Here is a 13,082-nt window from a genome sequence, read left to right as displayed (position 1 = left end):
TGTCTTTGTCTTAGCTACAATATAGCAACTAGTGTTCTTCCAAAATGAACAGTTCTGAGTGACTTTATCTAACGTAGAACAACCGATGGAAGCACACAAAGTTTCAGTTCACACGCGTGCGCATACGTGTCCTGGCGCACTCCAACACACCATCCAGGCCAGTTCATTGAACTCTGCTCAGATGTCATGCAGCTTTTCCTGTCTGCATGCGGGTTCTGCTATCTGTTTTCTTCCTTCAGTGAAAATTTGGTGTTTGTTGCAGCATATTTGACTATGAAACAAGATGGAGGTTTTTTGTCTAAGTTCACACTGGATAGTAAGATTAGTTACTCATGTAGCAGAAATTGTACAAATCCTGGCTGGATTGTTGATACCCATAAAACTCTGGTTATGTTGATTATTTGCTATATTTTTTACATTGAAGAAAATGCAAACATTAAGTCACTCTTATTTAAGTATTTTTACTTAAAAGTATAGTGATACAAAAAAAATCCTAAAACACTGTTCTTGCTGCCCTTTCTGGCACACACAACTAAAAACTAATTCTCCTCTCTTTGCTACTAACCGGAGCAAAGATTCTCAGTAATGAAAGTAAATCTTGTAATTTCTTCAGTGTTTCTCTTCTAATATCAGATATCTAACATATCAGTGAAGTTTCTTTGTTTACTGAAAGAAAAGAGACTTGGTATTTTGTGAAATAATCAGGCCGGTTAACTTCCTCTAAAGGACTGAGTGATGAAGAGTTTGGAAGAACATCAGTGTATAGCTTGATGTCCCATAAACATCAAATGTTTTGTGTTCAATTTTGAAAATAAAGTGAATTAGCAACATTTTCAGGGGTGCCCATAACAGAGCAGAGCTGAGTACATTTTAATGTTGTTGTTTTATTGTTTTGTTTTATTGTAAAGACCCAGTGAAATGAATTGAATGAGATGGTGCTCTGATAGATACTGTTAGCGGCTCTCCAGTAGAAACCCGCTGTTGGTGGGAGTCGTGGCTTTTAAGTGAAGCTGAAACCAGGTGTTTTGGCGTAACCATAAAATCACAGAAGATTTCATGAATTTGTGTATTTATTAACATTTACTTCTTCAGTCAATTTGCTAAATCACACTACTCTGTGGGGCCACGGCAGAAATACTCTTACAGCAGGAATTTTTAACTTTTCTTAAGCTAAACTTAATCATATTTATCTCTGCTGTTGGTAAATACAGGTTTAAGAAAATGTGTAAGTCTCAAATGTGGACATGTGTATGTGGAATTATACTGCATTTAGTTTATTCAACAACAAGCACACTCACACACTCATGCATGCAAATCCTCACACACTGGGAAAACACGATTAACCATAACCACAACAAACTACTGGACTCTTCACACCATTTCGTTTGCTTTTTTTTTTTTAATTGTGTAATTTGTTTTTGTAAGCAATGTTTGTACTGTGAATGTGATTAATTCTCCAACTGTATAGTTGTGTATAATTTAGATTATTATATTTATGCTGTCAGTCTCTCCATACGCCTTGGTATTTTTTTTCTCTTTTTTTTTTTTAAATCCTGAAATGTGTTGACATTGTAGAATGCAATAGTGTGTGTGTGTACTTGACTCACAGTCTGAAAATAATGGTGCTAAATTTGGACTGTGCCTGAACTTATTTATTCTATAGTGAAAACATCAAACAAACAAATCGAATACTTGGTGCTGTACACAGGGACATTTGTAAAGCCTTTTTTTTTTGGCATTTCCTTTCTCATATTTAATACGCTATTGTCTGGTTCTTTGAATGCCGAGTGTACAACCGTAGTCACCACCTTTCGATAAACTACTCTGCTACAGCTGGCTCAGAGTAAACAGGTTGAAGGGGCCTCTGTTCATGTTTTTCACGCAGCTGTTGTTGTCATGCGTCAGCCCGCTTTGCTCTCCATAGCGAGCTGCTTGTCTGTAAGTGAACAAGACACACTGTTTTTGTACATAACTTTTGTTTTTTCATGTATGTTTCCATCATAAACAGAAAGGTATATAAAATATGTATCTATATACAGTCTATAGCTATATATATATATATATGAGTGTGTGTATATATATATATATATATATATATATAAATATAAATATAAATAAGTGAATGGGGTGTTTTGGTGCTGGCATTGTGACCCTTAATTTGAACCTGTTAAACAGGAGGCTTGAAGCCAAGGAGAGTGAAGCGATGCCACCGCAGGACCTTAACAAATGGCGCCTAACACCATGGCGACGCAGCAGCGCCTCTGTCTTTGTGATACTCACCCCTCAGAACTAGAAATTCAGATGCTGTCTGTGTGTGATATACACACCAAGGTGCCGGTGGCTTAACACAATTAGATTCCAGCACTAGAACTGTTATCACTTTTATCAGATGTTTTAATGTCTTTGTTTTGTTTTGGGGTTTTTTTTTTTTGTTTTTTTTTTATTTATTTTTTTCTACCAACCTAGATTCTGCAGGAAAAAAAATGGTGCTTCTGTTTCCAGACAATGGCAATTCAGATTTTACTGACTAAATCTTTCCTGGTGCATACAGAACTAAAAGTGTGGACCTCTTTTCACACACTGGCCTGTCTGTAGATGTCTTACTGACGGGGCCCTCCCTTGTACTGTAAGCATACTGTGAGACGTGCTGGTGTTAAACACTCGTGTTAAGATGTATGTGTGCATCACTTGGTTGGGAGCAAGAGGCTGATTTTGCGTCTCTTATGGTGGGAATACACTTAGCTCAGTTTGTGTGCATTTGTGTGAGCAAAAGCGCGCGTGTGTGTGTGGGTGTATGCTTTTTTCCCCCACTTGCCTGTGCATATCTAAGGGAAGATTTGACTAATAATCAAAGCTTTATAGTAAACTCCTGTCCTGTGCACTCACTCATTTGTGAGTGTTCACGTGAAAAGAAGAAAGTCATTTTAGAAACAGAATTAGAGACGATAGAGTCCATTTGTTACCAGCACTGAGAGGTCCTTTGTAATTACTGTTGATGCTGTTATGATTTTCTTATTCTTGGTGTTTGATACAATTGCAGTTTCATGTTATGCTTTTAATTGTCTTCGGATTCCTGTCGGTTTTTAATACTACTAGTCAGACAGACAGCACGGTGCTCTCCTTCACTTAAAACAAGGAAATTGCAGCTATTGATACTAAAATACTACTCTTCCCCTGTTGTGCTGCAGGGTTTTATGGTTTAATAATCCTCAACACGAGCTTGCGTGGTGGCTTTTCTGGACGGTCCGATCTAACCTGCAGGAGTTTCTCTTTCACCCGGTGGGACGCCGCGATGTATGTGCCGGTGAGAATAGTTGAGGGGAAACGGCCAGTGTTAACATTCATTGCAGATTTCAACCAGTTATGTAGCTCCATGTGGAATCAGTCAAAGGGATGAGGTGCTGTTTTCAAAGTCCTTTGGTGTGTGAGCATGATTTGAACTTAAAGCTTCTATGCAGTTCTCCAGCATACTCCATCCTGGTACATTTTTGGTAGATAAATCTGTGAGAGCGTTGCAGTCGAGGCTGTTTACTCTTAAATCCTGCCAAAGGTCTTAACTCAGGAACTTCCCATTGACTTGAAATGGTTGTAAATGGTTCTCTTCCAAGTACTGCATGCCACAAATTAATTTCACCATCTTGTGGTGTGATGAAGTCCCTCTCCAACACAACTCAGGACCAGAACAAACCCCTCGGTAAGGGTATTTAAAGATTAAAAAAAATGTTTTAAAAATTAGTCATCTGCCTTGTCAGTCATTCTCACTGTCACATACATCCAGCCTCTCCAGTGAAATGCGGCTTTATAAAGCTTTATGAGTCTGTCTGATCTTGAGAAGCTGTGAAATGGCTACGACTTTTCAGCATCTTCCTCATCTCACAAATGCCTCCATCTAGATCTGTGTCACTAAGAAGGAGGTTCACCATTCTTTGTTGGGATCCCCTTCCGTTTCGCCGGGCGGGGTTAACGGACATTGAAGGACAGAGGTGAACTGTTAGTGTGTGTGTGTGTGTTGTGATCTCTGATCGGTGAAGCCAGGGCAGGTTTGAGGTGCAATAACGGCAAACCTACTTCCCAAAAGGCCCCAGGTTTTCATGGAAAAAAAAATTGTTACTGTTAGGTGTTGGTGCTTTTATCCTAAGATGTTATAATGAAACAAATGGAATTAATGTGTTTTTTTCTGCGTTTTATGATTATTAATAAAATGTTTCATATAATATTTGAATTAATTTTGTTGTGTGATGGTGTTTTTGTGATAGATCTCACTGAAGTTCACACATCAAAACTAGTCTGTTTTATTTTTGAACATCTGTGATGCTGGGGAAGTAAAAAAAAAAAAAAAAAAAAGGCAGCACAGAGATAATCTGAGTGTATAAAAAATAATGAAATGTCTCCACCTTGTTCATGTGTGTAATTATATCAAACTTTACTGAAATGAGTTGATTACCTTTTTTGCTTTCTTCACAAATAAGCAGAGTAACCCCAAAAATCACAAACCCTCCCAGCGAGCCTGAACACAAACAAAAGCGCTGTTGACAACGTTGGAGAATAGTGAATAATTCCTGTCGTTCCAACACTGAAGATTTGTTACTAACTAGCGTGAACCTTGGCTTTATCTCTTGGGATGCAGAGCCGCTGAAAGGCTTGGAGACCTTGAGTGTCTGCAAAACAAGGCTGCAGCTGTGAAACGAGACATGGGAGTAATGCTTCTCTGAGAGCAGTTAGACCTGTAGGCTGTGGTCTGATCACAATGCACAATTTTATTTATCTTTTTCACACCCTCAGCTATACAAACATGCATGTACATGTATATCAGGAGAATCTATTGTGAAGGGATGGGATATAGATGAGAAGATCATTACAAAAAACCTAGACACGGCTTTGGTGTTGTGTTCATTAAAAGATCATTTTAAACTGGATGAGTTTTACCATCCACTCTTCAGTAGCTGTAGTTCTACATCTCAATGGGTATTTTAAATGCCTTAAAGTACAAAATGCAGTGGTCTTAGAAGTATTAACATCCTTTTCTTAAATGTAAGCACTATTACTATTGAAATACTCCATTACAAGATCTGCATCCAAGATTTCCGTAATTTCAGTATACACAGTATTGCTGCTGCATTTTTCTGCTGTAGATGTTAAAGTTTTGGTGAATTAAAACCTTTATATACTGTCCTATAGTTGAATATACAGAAGTGCATCATATTTAATAGTGACATCAAATGTATGTGGTATCACTGTCCTGTGAAAACCATGCATCTAAAAAAAGAAAAGTCAGTTTTTCATCCAAGAGATGTTTCTATAGTGGCGCTATCCGAAGGCTTTATCAGAAAAATCCTAAGTCACGTAGTTAAGATCTATGGTTCTCACTGGACAGAGAAGAGACGATTACTGTGATCTGAGGAGAAAGTAGTGGCTACAATTGTCACATATTTATTAAGATTTGCATATTTTCCTCAGAGATGTAGTGGAGTGAAAGTATAAAGCTGCATAAAATGGAAAAACTCATATTAAGTAGAACTATCTTGACTTTACATGTTGAACAATTTGTTTTATTCTGATTTTTACCTTCACCTCAAGATCTTGGCTACACTGAAACTTGTCTTTAAATAAAACATATCTTTGCTTTACAACCCTTCAGACAATAAAGCCTTTCAGCCTCAGTGACAGGTTCATGGAAAGTCCATTCTGTCATTACGAGTCCTCCCAGAATGTGGGCCCACATGGATGTTAGCCTACTCCGCATCCACAGTCCAAATCATCAAGGACACACACCAGTCATACTTGGGCCTCTGCAGTTAGACAGAAGTTAGAGGTGGGAGGACGTACCTCCCGTCCTCTGGAGCTTGACCGATTCAAAAGAAGCGAATGAGAAAGGTCTGATCACACAGACACAAGTATGCTGCTGGTGCACATTCTCTGCTGCGGACTGTTGATGCTCTGCTGGACCCAGCACGGCTCACATGGGCTGCAGCTGAAGCCGGATCACGACGCCACAATCACAGGTCAGTCTCTACACAGCTGAATATACACACCTTCACATTTGATGTTTCACATTCTGTCAATTGTATATGTTTTGAGTACAACTGGATTGTTTAGAGTTTCTGATTGTAGCCTCTGCTTACAGTGTGTCATGTAACATGTTTCCCCTCCCCTGAATCAATCAAAGGACCGGAGCTTCTGGAAATGGAAAACTCAGATCATACAATCCCACCAACAAAAACCTCATCGGCCTACACAGTTTCTCACCACGCCCCCCACAATGCACCCTGCTTTGTGGAGGACACATTCGCAGCCTTGCATGAACGTGTTGGGAGCGAAGGTGAACTGATGAGTGGCAGTCTGACTCTGTTTGGGATCTGCACAGTCTCTGCCACTTCATCAGGCTCGGTCTTATTAGAGCTCGCCAAGCGCACAAGCACAAGCCTGCAGGGAAGTGGGCTGGAGGCTCTGCATCCAACTGGAGGTATATGAGCACACCCACATCAGTTTGGTTTGAATGCTTTGTTCATTTTGTTTCTTAATGATCTTACCAACATGGCTCATTTTCCCTCACCCAGCGCTTGTGGCAGCTGAAGATGACAGAGAAACACTCACACTGACCTTTCACCTCCCAGCGTCTCCTTTGCTCGGGCTGAGCCCAGTGCTGCTCTTGGGGCTGGACGCTCCATTCAGAGGAGGAGACCTGGGTGTCACCTTCACCAGTCAGTCTCTGCAGCCTAACACACAGGTAGACACACACCTGGTTTGACAGCAGCAGATTTCAGATGACCCATAGTAAACACCTTTACTCTCTTTCATACTGAGCTTGGAAGAACTATTTCTGGCGTTTTTTGAATGGTCCACCTGATACTCACCACAGGGCACTTTAAAGATGAACTTGTTTGTAGCTCTTGGTCATCTTAGGTTCTTAATCTCTGACCTTTTAACCTGTTTGGCCCAGTACCAGATATGGGAGCGTACATATGTTCCCCGGGTTCTATGTTCCCCAATCGGGGAATATAGGACCCTCTTTTTGAAAAAGCGTTCTATCCCCATTTTTCCCAAAAAAGGTCCTATGTTCTCCGGTCACAATACATACTGGGAAATATAGGACCTTTTTTCAAAAAAAAGGGTCCTATGTTCCCCACTGTTTCTGGTCGATGGGCTCTCTCTACTTATCTGGACTCTCTCTATCTATCTGGCCTGTCTAGCCTCTACCTGGTCTTTTTACTAAACTTAACCAGCTCCTTTCTTCATTGCCTAAACCCAACCAATAGGATTACACTTCTCACTCAAAAATAGGCAAAAATCTGCAAAGTCACAGCTCCACTTCCAGGTTCCAAACATTGCATGTTCCCCGGGTCCTTTTGGGGAAAAGCAGGGAACATAGAACCCTTTTTCTAAAATAGGTTTCTATGTTCCCTGGTCCCATACAAAGTGGGGAACATAGGACCCGGGGAACATGATCCCCCAGATACCTGTAGGAAAAGTTCATAAAATGCTGTGGGGGTCGTTTCTTTCTAATGTTTCTAAAATAAGAAGCCCTAACACCACTAAAACAACACTTCAAGTGCATTCTGTCAAAACAGTATTTGTTCCAAGTGGTCCATCTGATACTGTCCATACTAAAACCTTTATAAAATCAATATGTTTGTGATGTTCTTATCTACTTTGGTACAGTTGTAGGAGTTGCTGATTGGATGGCATGCGTGGCATCTTTATACATAAAATTATTGTGAATGAGAGGATAACATTTTTTTTTCCTTTTGGTTCATCACAATTTGTTCAGGTATAGGAACAGTCACAATGTTACTGAAACTGGTATTATATTCCCAGAGGTCTTGACCATCCATTGAGACCAAGATTATGTATATTGACCTGATAATTGTGGAGCTATTCTTGATTTATTTTGAGTAGGTCTGTCGAAGAACCTCACCTATAAAAATGGCTTAACAAGTTTGAATTACTGTTTCTACCTGTTTTAATTGATTCTTGTCATCACATCATGTATTAATTGTATTTATAGGCTACGTTTGATATTTCTATCCACTGTTGTTGTTTTTTGCAGTCTGTATGCATTTCAGGAGAAACACAGTACATACTCCTGACAGGAAAAGCATCAGAGAGCCCCCTTCACCAGAAATGGAGGATTTCTGTCGAGACAAATTCCCCTGAAATGAGTAAGATCGCATCTTCTCATGCTCTCATTGTCCTGTTTCATATGCGCTCCCCTCACATTTCCTGTCATTCTAGAGCAAAGCCTCAAAGACCTCCTCATTGGTGGAAAATCAGGAAGCAAAATCAGCATATCTCTACTTCTGCTTTTCTCAACAAGAACAGGAACTGATACAAGGTTGTTTTAGTTTTCATGTTCCCCACTGAAATATTTACCAGACATATGTCAGACTGGAGCTCATAAACATTAGTTGTTGTTTTTTACTCTCTTTGTTTACATGTTTGAAGTTCATCCATGGCTTCCTCAGAAACCTTCTCCTTCCTCTGTGAGCTGAAACGTTTCCTGGGTGATGTCCTGCCTCAGGACCAGCCCAGGTCACCTCCACTCCCGCTGGACTCCTTATCCTCCCTGCCCCCCCTGTCACTGGGTTTGTCTTCCAGCGAGTCCCTTCTGGCAGGACTGATCAACTCCTCTTTCGCCACCCTCTTCTCCTTCCCCAGACAGGGCTCCGTGTCTCGGGTGCATCCCGGCCAGCTGGCCATGTCTCCTGCGCTGGTGGAGGAGGTCAGGCAGAGGTTAGAGCAGGTTGGGACTCAGGTAGAGGAGGTCATAAGGGAGAAGGAGGTGGGTGTCAGGGCGGCAGAGAGGCTGGAGAGGCTCAAAGAGCTCAGTGCATTGCCGACAAAGGAACAGGCAACAGGTGATGTACTCTGTAAAACTATCCCAGTGTACACCAAACGTTTGTCCTGCCAGATGAATTTAAAGCAGAAGTAAGTGATCCGGTGGTTTTGGCTAACTTCTTGTCAGCCGATGGAGTTAGCAGTCCCCGCCCTCGTCATGGATCTATCGGTCCTCGTCCCTACGTCACCACATTCACGCGCATCCCTTGGCTACACACACAGAGAGGACCGCCCCTTTATGCTGTTCTCTCTCCTCATTGGATAAAGGTTGTAGGATACAAGGAAGGTTTTCTCCTCGGCTTACAGCAGAGCAGAGTGACTGACAGACCCGTGTTTCAGACCAAACACTCTATTTAAGTTATTGCTGTCGGAAGATAGAACTATTTAAGACTTATATTAACACAAACATTCCGCTTACTTCTGCTTTAAGCACCTCTTCATATTCACAATCTGTCATGTTTCTAAACAGCAGATCTTGTGTTACTATGTCACACTTGTGTTTCTTCTCCAGGACAGAGCCAGTTCCGTGCGTTCCTCCTCCTGAAGGCCCTGCAGACGGTGGCCCGTGAGTACGAGCTGCAGACGCGACTGCGGGCCACCAGAGCAGACTCCAGTAACCCGGTGAGGGCGAGCTTCTGCAGTCTGACCAGCCTCACCGTCTCCCTGGAGAGGCGTCTGATGGGTCCAAACACAGCCAACATCAACAACTGCCGTGGCTCTTGTGCTTTCCCCCTCACCAATGCCAACAACCATGCCGTGCTGCTCCACTTCCACATGGAGAGTGGGAACGCGGACGAGCGGGCTCCGTGCTGCGTGCCTCTGGCCTATGAACCCCTGGAGGTGGTGGATTTAAATGAACACGGGACTACCCTCTCCATGAAACCAGATATGGTGGCAAAGGAGTGTGGGTGCCGCTGAGGTGTGCTCTCCGTGTATCAGAGGTGTTTCACTTGTTTGCTTTAATAGTCACTGACTGTTAGGTTGAGCAGAGGCGTCACCTAATTCTTCCATTCACATAAATGTTCACTGAAAGAGGCCTCTTATATGCACACACTGACAACGTTTGACTCTTAGAAATGATAAGTTTATTGAAAACAAAAACACATTTGATTATAATTTCTGAATGTAAGCTCCACACTGAAGATTCCCAATATCTTTGAAAACAGTGTTCTAACAACCAAATTTCAGATACAGTTTTTTTTATATGCCTAAAAATTAAACATTTCTGAATGCATTTCAGCAAGAATTGAAAAATGTAATGGTTAATGTAACTCTCTTTATCCTCATAATATTAAATACAAAGTATACTGACTACTTTTTGCATTTGTTATTCAGACACCTGCTGTTGTAACAGCTCATGACCTCTGTTTCTTGACCTTTCACTCTCCAGGCAGCAGCTGCGTGGGTTTTATTTAGTTTTGGGTTTCAGGATTGTTTTGTTGCCAATTGGCTTTTTCCTTCTTCTTATCGCTCCGACCTCTTCAGATCCCCACCACCACATGAAATTGTCCCATATAGAGATCTGGAGACAGACAACAGGAGATTCACATAGTGATTGCATTCATAGCATTGCATCATTCATTTTGTTCAATCTTATAAATCCACTCGCTTGTTCTAGTGTCCTTTCAAGGATCAGATTTTACAGTTTTATTTCACAGGTATAACTCATTTTGTCACACGATTTTGTGTATGTGCCATTTCTTACTATTGTACGGGTTTACATTTTTCTAGTTTAGTTGTTTTGTTTGACATCTAACTATGATGATGAATATAAAGATGGACTATGATGTCTTTAACACTTCTTGAACTTATATAAAATGAAGTCATGAAGTAAAGAAATACTGACCCTTGAACTTGTAAAATGTAATATACTGTGGGAGAATGATGCAGTGAGCTAATTGCCATGATTGTAAGACCTTAATCTCTGAGCAGCCAGAAATGTGGGCTCTCTAAAACTGCTCAGCAACAGTTCTGTCTGACACAGCAAATATCTGTAACTCCATGGCATCTTTCAGTGCTGCTGACCGACTCTAATTAATCCCCATAAATAATCATGTTCCGTTCCCTGTTAAAGTCCCCAGGATCAACTAGCAGCTCAATGGTGTTTAATAACACCACATTATGTCAAGCATTGTGAAAGAAGGTGGGTTCATTCAAGCTCAAAAGGGTCATTTCAAAAGAGCCTTACAATCATGTGCTTTGTTTAGCAGAATTACAATTATTTGCCAAATACTTCTTTTATATTGCTTGAGGTTTCCTCCTGATCTCCATGAGCTCAGTATAATGTCTAGTGTACCTGCAGAGCTGCTGCTGCTACATGTCCATACACTGAGCTGATTTATAGTTAAATCATTGCATCATTCAGTTGAGTGTATCTTGGTATGAACGCCTGCATTGATTTGTACCACCAAGCTCCCCAAAAATCAGTCCTGACATGATTGAAGGCATAACAGTCATGGGCATACCTGAGTTATTGATCCATCCTGCAGACTTCCAAAGAAAGACCTTATACCTGAGTCCTCAACAAAAGAATCCAGAGCATCTAGAGAATGAAATGATATTTATACATCTACACAACTGACAGATGCTTCTATTCAGTGACTTACGAATGAATAATGTAACATGACATTATAATAATAATATAAAACATAAAAGACAGTGAAATGATCAAGTAATTAGATATATTGTATTACTAGAAGCAGGCTTGCAGTATGTACAATGCTGCAGAAACAAATCCAATAAAAAATCTGTAAAGATTAGAGCTAGTTTGTTTGTTAATCTTAGTTGAGTCATTTCCCTCTTCTTTCTGTATGCATCATAACTCACCATGCATTTCATTCACCCCTGACGTCACAAGCAGCACGACCAGTGCCAACATTATGCAGCGGTTCATGCTGAAGCCCTTCCATGGATTTGGGACATCACTCAGGTTTTCAATGGATAGAATCCGGTCATAAGACACTATGCAAAGACACAAACAAGTCATATACGTGTACAGTAGTTTATGTTGAATTCAGTTATCTTTTTATAGTGGTCATAATTTGTACTTATGATGTTTTCAGATGCTCCGGCTCTGTAGGTTCTTATGGTTGGGGTTTTAAGTAAAAAACTGGATCCAAATTGAGGCTGGAAGTTAAGGAAGAGTTTAGTGTTAATCCTGCATAAAGACAATAAAAAAATCACAGTTTTTGCATGTATTATGCACCTGTTCTGCCACATGCACAGTGAAACTTTGAAACTACGCTGCTGTACTTATGTCATAGACTAACATAAGACAGCTTAAAATAGGCACTTGCCAGCCATTTGAAAAAGACAAACAGGACTCGAGGAAGCTCAGTTTAATTTTCTATTAACCTCAACAAAGACAAATAGTTACCTGATGTCAGTCTTCAGTTGTTCCTCGCCATAAAAGTAAAGGTTAGCACAGTTGTGTTGATGGTGATTTCTGATCTGCAGGCACCGGAGACGGTGTCATACACACCCTGCACCATGCTCCTTTGCCAACTGATTGACAGTCACAGCTGAGAGTTGTTGAAAAAAGGAAAACATTCATGAGTGTACTGATACTTACCAGCATTTAGGCCATCATTATGTGTCTCCTGCATATTGTGCTGATGAGATAACATTTTGATTTGAAATGGGAAAATAATAAAATGAAACCATTACACTTGTAGCCAGTTTGGTAAGGGACTTTTTGTAATAAGAGACTCATTGTGTTAGACAAAACACAATTCACTGCCCCAACTACAGTCACACTGAACATTTTGTACTGTGCAAGTGTGTGGCCGTCACTAACCCTCCTTTTTTAAATTTCTTTCTTCTTTCTTTCTTTCTTTTTTTTTTTTTTTTTTAATATGACTGTCTGTTATTACTGAGTTTTTGTGTTTGTGGGGATCAGTACTAGACAGCTCTCATGTGCCTGTATTTTATTATTTTATTTTTATTATTTTATTTGAGTTTGTTTATACTTAGACTCCATCCTTGTTAAAGAATATCACTTGGAGAGCTGGAGTTATATATTATTGCACATTGCACATATTTTATTTTGTAGGTAGGCTATGTCAAAATTAGCACCACTGGAAGAGTGCTGTTTATGAACTCATCGGTGATAATGAAATGTGCTCCAGTGTAACACTCCCAAAGGCCTGTTTCCTAAAACTTGTCATACAGGTGCAATTTGTTCATAAAGGACATACCTTGAAAATAACCTGCTGCAGCTGTACATTGAGTGCTGTGCTGTGCTGTGC

General features: G+C 40.4%; 1 protein-coding gene and 1 long non-coding RNA gene across 2 annotated transcripts; one reads left to right on the top strand and one right to left on the bottom strand.

Moving 5' to 3' along the window:
* Positions 1–5,881: 5,881 nt before the first annotated feature.
* amh (anti-Mullerian hormone) lies at positions 5,882–10,001 on the top strand. Its single transcript, XM_085774072.1, has 7 exons — positions 5,882–6,002; positions 6,239–6,463; positions 6,558–6,727; positions 8,048–8,159; positions 8,233–8,332; positions 8,443–8,855; positions 9,347–10,001. Exons 1-7 carry the CDS (start codon positions 5,897–5,899, stop codon positions 9,751–9,753), a joined length of 1,533 nt encoding a protein of 510 aa, XP_085630198.1. The 5' UTR covers positions 5,882–5,896; the 3' UTR covers positions 9,754–10,001.
* A 75-nt stretch (positions 10,002–10,076) lies between these two features.
* On the bottom strand, positions 10,077–13,048 carry LOC146988563 (uncharacterized). The gene is made up of 6 exons (XR_015035706.1): positions 13,032–13,048; positions 12,212–12,356; positions 11,883–11,961; positions 11,662–11,796; positions 11,301–11,377; positions 10,077–10,357 (listed from the first exon to the last, which is right to left on the bottom strand). It is a non-coding gene; the product is annotated as an uncharacterized LOC146988563 (long non-coding RNA).
* Between the last annotated feature and the right edge of the window lie 34 nt (positions 13,049–13,082).

This window comes from Trachurus japonicus, chromosome 4, assembly GCF_045865225.1.
Source record: "Trachurus japonicus isolate A0001 chromosome 4, Traja_1.0".
Taxonomy (NCBI): domain Eukaryota; kingdom Metazoa; phylum Chordata; class Actinopteri; order Carangiformes; family Carangidae; genus Trachurus; species Trachurus japonicus.
Note: the sequence above shows the minus strand (reverse complement) of the source record. Positions and strands in the feature narration are given on the sequence as shown.

Coding starts and splice junctions, on each gene's coding strand:
- amh (XM_085774072.1), top strand. CDS start 5,897: ATGCTGCTGGTGCACATTCTCTGCTGCGGACTGTTGATGCTCTGCTGG. Junction 8,160..8,232: donor GACAAATTCCCCTGAAATGA/GTAAGATCGCAT, acceptor CTGTCATTCTAG/AGCAAAGCCTCAAAGACCTC. Junction 8,856..9,346: donor GACAAAGGAACAGGCAACAG/GTGATGTACTCT, acceptor TTTCTTCTCCAG/GACAGAGCCAGTTCCGTGCG.